The following is an 8,801-nucleotide window of genomic DNA, read 5'->3' as shown; positions in this document are numbered from 1 at the left end:
TTTACCGGTATACAGTAGTTGGTGTGTGAATGTGATATCTTTTCCCTTAGTATTGAGTCAAAGTTATTAATTATTTCAGTAGTGGCTTCTTTTTTTTTGCAACATTTGTCTTTTATGTACTACACAGCATTTAAAAAATAATCATTAACAATACAATAATTTAATTTTAGACAAATTGTTTAAATTGATGTTACGCTATGAAGCAACGAAAATAAACTTCTACCTTGCATTGTATTTGTACAGGCTTTTATTTGGTCAAGTTATATAAAAGCTGGTTTGAATCTGAAACAAGTGGTCCAAATTTATGTCAACAGCTTATTTAAGGAGTCATCACAACATAAATATGCATCATAAAAAAAATATATCTGATTTTTTCTTCGGCTCATGCGTGTTTGAAATTTCCAGCACCGAAAAATGTACTGAAAAACTGAGGAAGCCCTTTATGGGTAAACATTTGGAACGCTCTTCCAGCCCACACAAAGTGAAAATATTTTGTAATTAAAGAAATGTTGAGATTTTCAAGAGATTTTTTTGCAGGCTAACCCATTAAAAGATATTTTCCTTGTCTTTTTCATTTTATATATGCTTTTACAGTACTTCAAAATTATTTACATATCAATTTATTTTATTTAGTTTTACACTATATAATGCCACCCTGACACTTACACGACTTTTGTCCCCGCATTGAGCGCAAAGTATCGTGGCAAGGCGTGCCATTTCGGTTGGGGGGAGGGTGTTAAGCCATATTTGCGGCCTGTTCGCGCACTGTACACGCATACGTTACGCACGGTCTACGCATGCGCGGCCAAAACTGGGCAGCATTGGCACACATTGGCTATGTTCTCGCACGGCAGCTAACGGTTAGCAGGATCCGGATCCTCTAATTTTCACCGTTCGATTTAAACAATAGTCTACTACAGTATAATCTCGATGTGCTAACTTTTTCGTTATCGATTTTAGTATTTCGTACTCAAAATATCAATTAGGCCTATATTGTACTTTGTTTATTTCATTTCACCTATTTAATATTATGTTTTGAACTGACAGAAAAATCCTATCTCCAGATATACAGTTATACAGAAATCATGATTTAAATGTTAAAATTTGGGTTGTTTAATATAAACATGAATTAAAATTAAGAATGAAATACACTTGAAAAAATTGTTTTTGAAATTAACAGAAAATATTCCAACTGGCAATAGGCCTATATATTTTATATTTTATTTATTTATTTAGGCCCTATATTATAATGTTTTATATATTATGTTTATTTTATAGGCCCATAATTTTTTTTTGTCTAATAAATGTAATTTATTAAATCTAATTGCAATCCTCATTCTTGTCGGACATCTTAGCCCCCACCCCCATAAATTATATCCTAGAGCCGCCACTTTTGTATAGTGCTAACAAAATCTATAAGATTTTACATGCCTATCATTGTGTTTGAAAAAAAGTGGAGGATATGCTTCTTTTTAACCATTTTATTATAAATACGTAAGTCAATGAGAGTTCTAGTTTGTCGACAATGTTGTTGTATAGGCAAGATATACAGACAGCATACGTTTCCGCTTACGTTTCTTATGAAAATTTGACTCAAGTCAACTTTTCATAAGAATCGTTTGCAACGCAACGATTTCATTCAACAAAAAGTCAATTAATCGCGGTTTCCTGTCAAATAGTGGAAAATCAACGTATCACATGAAAATTCAATACGTCGGTTTCCTGTCCAAAACTGTTTTGCGACGATTTTAGTTTACGTTACGTCCATTTCACAACAAACCAGTCGCAATCGGTTTCCTGTCAAATCGCATTTTCTTACGATAAAACGACGTAATCGTAATAAATCTGCCTTCTTACGTCGACAGGAAACCAGGCTTACTTCTAAAAGAGCAGGAGAAAAGGCAAGAGGAAGAGCATTCTTCATTGACACGCATTGACATGCATTGTCGGCAGTGTTTGCGCAGTGTTCACGCATGGTTGACGCATATAGCACGAACATTGATGCGTGCCAAATTTTTGAACATTTTAAAATTCTCTCTACGACATGGCACGCACCCTTTATGCACTCTTCACGCTTGTTCCCGAAGACTTTAATCATTGGCACGCCGAAGTGCGCACCAGTGCGGGAACGAAAATCGTGCAAGTGTCAGGGTGGCTTAATTGTGTGATTTGAAAGGAAGAACATAAATGCATTACACAACACATTGGTACCTTTCGTCTCGCAAGTAAAGGAAGTTGCATTAAGAGTGCCGTCTTAGCAATTTACTATAGTTTTGAACAGTACAGAACAACCTGCCTTGTGGCCTTCCATAGAGTTATGAAAATGTTCAGTTCAAAAGCTCTATGTTGTGTCTTCAAGCGTACTTTTTATAATAATACGCTGTGCCTATTTTTACGACGAGTTGTGAAGATAACTCCCAATGCTATTTTTACGACGATCACTAGCGCATAGCGTCGCTCGTCGCCGGGAAAAATAAACAAGTCTTGAACTGAGCGAACCACGACGCTAATTTAGGCCCCTTTAGGAGTCCACTAGCTAGTCAAGGTTTGCTATTTATAAGGTCCACTGTTCATAAGGTCCGCTAATCATAAAGACCATTGTTTATAAGGTTCATATTTCATAATTCTTTAAATAGTCCACTATTCGTAAAGCTCATTATTTATAAGTTTCGCTATTTATAATAGAATAACAGGTTCGCTAGTTATAATAAAGGGTTCGCTATTCATAATCAAAAAAAGAGTTCGCTAGTTAAAATAGAAAAATAGAACCTTTAGTCATAAAGTTCGCTATTCATAATAAAAAAGAGGTTCGCTATTCATAATTAAAAAAAAAGTGGTTCGCTATTCATATAAAAAGGTTCGCTATTCATTATTTTAAAAAGGGGGGTTCGCTTGTCATAATAAAAAAGTCGCTAGTCATAATAGAAAAAGAGGTTCGTTAGTCATAATAAAAAGAGGTCCACTACAGTACGGTATTCATAATTAAAAGGAACCCCACCGCTACTACAAATTTAATTAAAAAATAGGAATTTAACAAACGAAATTTTCTTAAGCATCGTAAGCTTTTAAAATATTGAAAAAAATAAAGTTTATTTAAACAACACGTACAATATTTGAACTGTAACTTTTAAATCTGTCTCTTATACACATCTAGATGTGTATAAGAGACAGGTACAGAACAACCTGCCTTGTGGCCTTCCATAGAGTTATGAAAATGTTCAGTTCAAAAGCTCTATGTTGTGTCTTCAAGCGTACTTTTTATAATAATACGCTGTGCCTATTTTTACGACGAGTTGTGTAGATGTGTATAAGAGACAGGATTAAGGGGATACAATTCTGGTTTGTTGCTCGTAGTGTAAGTAAATCAGCTTACAATACTGTAGTATTACCGCTACCCATCTTTTTCATCTTTTGTTTTCCCACTCTGGGCATACTGTATATCTACTCTATTGGCTGAAAATCACGATTTAGAACCTGGCAGCTAACAGGCGGTAACGAGGACAATCTTCGCGCTGCTCTTGCAGCAGTGATGGGATTTGGTCAGCATCGTAGTCTTTGCAGACGCGTACTAAAGCATTAACAAGACTAAAAAACATTCAAAATTGTATATTTTCTGCTTATTTTCACGGTTTTTGTTCCAAATACAAGTTCACCTCCTTAATAACGATCAGTTCGTTAGTTTCAAAACATAGAAAATATTTATGCACTGTACTATAAGGGCCATAAAGTGAGAGTGGAACTTAATTTATCGAAACCCAAAATTTTCGCTTAAACGAGAATTTAGGTCTGGAACCTAATTTCTCGATGGTACCCGAATTTTCGTGACACTAGTATCCCATATGGAAATCTGTCGTCATGATTCCTTTACACGGCTTTTTACCTTCGAGCCTTAAGCAACACAATATTTTACTATCGGGCCTTTTTTCCTCCTTTTTCTCACCTGGCCTTTTGCTACCCAACATTCTGTGTTTCACACAATCTGCATCTCTTTTTTTTCCTTTTGACTTGATTGTGTGTTCTGATCTTTTGATAGGCCTATATTTTAAACCAGTTGCCATTCTAAATTTCTCTCAAATCCAGTACAATGATTACATAGCCTTGTGTTCAGCCGATATCGAAATGGAATTACCTTATTAAGTTCTTTTGTGAAATCTCTGAGACAAAAACCTTCAATATTTTCAAAAGATTTAAGAAAGAATGGAATCTCTTCTACTGACGTTTCATTAGTTGTCGCAAGAAACAAAATGCGCAAGTAACGAATGAAAAATGTAGTGTCGTCATAGTAAGCTTTCATACCTTGAAGCATATTTTCAAAATCATTACGGCGCCCTGTGTCTTGAAACAATTTATCGGGCAATCCTAAGCGGTATATCTTGAATGCATTCAGTGGATTTCCCAAATCTGCCTCTGGACACCAGCGTGTCCAGTTCATTATTTCTGTAACAAGTACGGCATGTTTGTTAGTTGTGCTCAGAAGAGGGCGCATTGATGATAGCAGTACCTTGATGTTAATGTAATCTGCAATGTTTGATGTCATAATACGGTCGAATTCAGGCTTTGCATTAGGTAACTTAAAAAGATCTGTACAGTTTTTGAGAATGGGTTTTGAATAGATCATATTTCTTTCAAAAAATATTAATGCAGATTTTATGATGCTGGCAATGTACGTATGGAATAGATCAACGATTGAGTTTGGTTGCGATACTTTTATTGCCTGGATGTAATCCCAGCCATTGAATGGCAATACATCAGCTCGGATGCAGTATACGAAGTTATAAAACTTTGGTCTTGACCGAACATGCACGCTTTTTTCCGCAAACCTTGGGCGTCCAGTTAAGGTAGGGTTATCATATTTCAATTCGGTTCTTTTATGGACATCATTTGGTAAAAACAATCCGTTTTCAAAGTATTTTTTTGCAGATATGCGATACTCTTGCGGAATCAAATGAATGTAAGTCGATATACCATTTGATGACCCGGGATCTCTGTCAAATATGCTGGATCTCTGAGCAGACAAATGAATGGAATTATACTTTCCAGTATTACATTCCATTTCTCTCCACTTTTTCCAAATCTCTTTCATCATTTCAAAATCCTTCTCCTCTACATCCAGAAGATTGTTTGTCTTACCCTTCAGTGTTTCGACAGTGTGTTCCATAAGTTCACTGAGGGCTGACATCAAAAGATAGAAATCTTCATCTGGGAGTTGAATCGAATACCATACATTCGTGATTGACACCTCGATATATTCTCTTGAACTCCGAGTTATCATCATATACAGGAACAGTGCACCTCTAGCTAGAACAAATGGATCGATATCGTTTAGGGTAAACCTAACATTACCTGTGAAGTTGCTTGGAAGTGATGCTGTTGTAAGCAGGAGATTGCGTAAGTCTCCAACACCTGCGAATAAGATGTTGTAATCTCTTGCAAGTTGAGAAACAACATTTTTGGAAGATGGTTCTGCTTCGTTGCAGCCTAGTTTCAGTACATCGACAGCAAGAGTGTTCCCGAAATAGTAAGGGAAATCATTCATCGTTTGCATTTCATTATGCCACTGAAGGTGAAATCTGTGCTTTTCAGCCAACGTTTTCAATTGTTGGCGAATTTGTTTGCATTCAGTTTTGTGAGATGGCCAATGTTGGCGTTGACATTCTCGGCTGCAATACGTAATTTCTTTGCATGCAGAACACTAAAAAGACAATGAGAAAACATCAAATCATCAGGTATTCCTTGGTATCAAGTTCAAAGAAATTCTGGTTTTAAAAATGATATGTATTTTGGGTTATCGCAATGGTCAAATCCTCATACAATAGCTTATTATCATTTAAAGCAAAATCATTTGAAAATTCCGCCCTTACTCGTGTGAAATTAAATATTTTAATTATTTTTTTAATATGAGATTTTTATTTTATTCTAAAGATATTTTCAATATGCTCGTTTGAACTTTAAAGAATCTAAAGAACCCATTGCATCTTTTGGAAAAGTATGGGCTACCCTGAGGCTATGGTTCACTTCAGCTCCTGTCGTTGTGGAATAATGTGAACATGCGCCTTTCTACGGCTACATAGTCACGGACCATGCCCATACAAAATTCAGCACAATGCCACTATGAGTAGTATTCTACTTTTACTTATACCATTAATAGTCTAACAATAAAATTGTGTTAATGTAGTACCTTTTTGTTTTAGTATAGTGATTTAACATTATAAATACAAGAAGTAAAATGCTTACCGATGAGCATTTAATTTTTTTCTTACATCTTGCACACTCTTTGCCTCTATTCCACATGTCGCATTCTACTTTATGTCTGATCTTGTCATGATCCAGACACTGAGTTCCACAATACTCAGCAATATTGCAACGAGTACACTTCTTCTTTGCTTTGTTTGTTTCACATCGCCAGCATAAGCCTTGTTCGACATCCATCTTAACTTTAGTCCTCACTTTCTGGATAGCTAATATTCCGAGTAATAGGTCTAGCCATCTAATCATATTGCATATTGCAGTGTATAGAGATATTTTGGAATTTCCCAGATATGATGAATGATGGTATGGCATTAGTCACAGGATGTCACCCACTTATTCCTAGCAGTACGATTAATGTTACTTGGCATAAGGCTAATCTCTGTCTCTTATACACATCTAGATGTGTATAAGAGACAGATATGATACTGAAGGGAGTTAGCCGTTGACACTGTTGAATAAATAATTATAATATAAATCACCAAAGGTACATATACAGTGTTAAAATAAGGACTTGATGGAACATCGTAGGCTACCCTGTAGCCTTTCAACGAATAAAGTCCTATAAGAGTCATTGTGTAATAAAATGCCTCCGACGGGATTCGAACCTGCGATCTCCCACTGACAAGGCGAGCGTCATAACCACTAGATCACGAAGGCTTCATGGTTGAACAGGTCCAAATAACCGTCGGGAACCTTGTATTACACAATGCTACGCCTCAAGAGGGCGTCCGGCCAGATAAATCAGGAAGCGAACTTCCGATTTGCGCGAATAAATTCGCCTAGTGGAAAACCGGCTGATTACTGAGGCTGACAGTGTTCTCTAATATGAGGCGCCAAGTGTAAATTTTTTATTTAAAACAATTATTTATATGTAATTCATTATTTAACTCATAATTGAATCGATCACCCATTATTTTTTTTTCTCTCTTGTGGGGTAACCCACCTTTATTCAGTATCATTTTCATTTATGTACAAACAACACGATTCTCTAAAACAAATTTTTAAATAACAAATGCAAACATGGACAATCAATAAATATTTTCAATTTTCAATTGTCTTTTTTCTTTAGTTGAATATCCATCTCTTTTTATTGTCATTTTATTTCCATACATTATCTCAACTTGACCATTGCTGCCTGAATTGGTCATTGCTGAGCCTGTGTCATGCCTCCAGCGTGCGGTGGTTTCTTTTTATTAAAAAAAAACAAATCACATATTTAATCAAATCACACAGCATATGCACACATACCTATAATACCCTTTTAAAGATTGTACCCTTTTAAAGATTTTGGAGTCCGTACTGAGCCCAAAAAATCCGCAATGAAAATATAACGTGTTTTAATTCAATTGTAAAATATCTCCAGATGTCCTTACATACAGGTTTATTTAGCTCTAGAAGAAGTTTATGCTTATAAATTGTGTACATCGCAATTGTATAAATCTCATTAATTTTTTTTAGTTTTCTTAAGATTTCCTTGGACGTCAACATTCTATTGTTATTGATAATATCTTACATTTTAAAACCAGATGCAATCCAGTTTTTATATAAAAATGACTGCTGGTTAAAATTTATGCACTTATTTCCCCAAAGGTTCTGTTCTATAACATCATTGTAATTGACAACTTCTTAAATATTACAAGCATTATATTCGGCAGTGGCCTTGAGTACATTTAAATAAAAAAACAGGAAGAATCTTATCCAAACAATGTTGTCTTATTATTATTATTATTTTAACGTTTGACATAGTAAAGATAACATCTACTGTACAAATCTTATTGAAATAGTATAATGGAAGTATTTTCCACTTCGCATTATCTTTTTCATGACTCTTTTCTCACCCAGCTTATTTTCAGGGCTTTACATTGTAAAGGAAAATCAGGCATTTTATTTCACCATTTTTAGGTAAACCAATCATTGTTTTTCTTTTGATTTTTAGTTTTAACTTTATTTTCAACAAAATCTGGGGTTTTAATTATTGATGCATTATACAACAGTTTTGAGAGACCTAGACTTTTCAAAATAGTGTTTTTTCCCATAAATGATAATTTTCTACATTTCCAAACGTTTAATATTTTTTTTCAAAACTAAGTAATTTGTTAAATTTTCACTTTTGATATTGTCATAACTGATACAAATGCCTAATTTTTTTATTGGTTCACTACTCTAACACAATTGGTGTGGTTTATCTTTACGATTTTTCCATTTCCCTAGCCACATGGCTCTTGTTTTTTCTTATTAAGACTTAAACCAGACATTTTACAGTATTGTTCTATAACCTTTAAAACACCTGTAAGACTTTTTTCATTCCTAACGAATACAAACGTGTCATCAGCAAGCTGCGCAATATGAGCTTCACACTGAAGAGGGTTACATGGTAAATTTATACAATTATTGTCACTCCTTACATAATTAGCCATTATTTCAACAACTAAAATGAACAACAATGCAGATAAGGGACAGCCTTGGCGTATGCCGTTATACATTTCAAAACTTTCTGATATCCACCAATTGTTAATTATAACGCATTCAGTAAAGTTATAAATTGTTTTAAT

The 8,801-nt window shown here is 34.7% G+C and overlaps 1 protein-coding gene across 1 annotated transcript; it reads right to left on the bottom strand.

The window, feature by feature from the left end:
- Nucleotides 1–3,499: 3,499 nt before the first annotated feature.
- On the bottom strand, nucleotides 3,500–6,448 carry LOC117104716. Its single transcript, XM_033245602.1, has 2 exons — nucleotides 6,235–6,448; nucleotides 3,500–5,692 (listed from the first exon to the last, which is right to left on the bottom strand). Exons 1-2 carry the CDS (start codon nucleotides 6,427–6,429, stop codon nucleotides 4,043–4,045), a joined length of 1,845 nt encoding a protein of 614 aa, XP_033101493.1. The 5' UTR covers nucleotides 6,430–6,448; the 3' UTR covers nucleotides 3,500–4,042.
- Nucleotides 6,449–8,801: the final 2,353 nt, after the last annotated feature.

This window comes from Anneissia japonica, unplaced genomic scaffold (genome assembly GCF_011630105.1).
Source record: "Anneissia japonica isolate Jap-2015-1 unplaced genomic scaffold, ASM1163010v1 scaffold287712_len2945570_cov188, whole genome shotgun sequence".
NCBI lineage: Eukaryota > Metazoa > Echinodermata > Crinoidea > Comatulida > Comatulidae > Anneissia > Anneissia japonica.
Note: the sequence above shows the minus strand (reverse complement) of the source record. Positions and strands in the feature narration are given on the sequence as shown.

Excerpts from the sequence above, each read along its gene's own strand:
- LOC117104716 (XM_033245602.1), bottom strand. The coding sequence starts at position 6,429 with ATGGATGTCGAACAAGGCTTATGCTGGCGATGTGAAACAAACAAAGCA. Across the intron at positions 5,693-6,234 it reads AAAAAATTAAATGCTCATCG|TGTTCTGCATGCAAAGAAAT; the intron begins GTAAGCATTTTA and ends TTGTCTTTTTAG.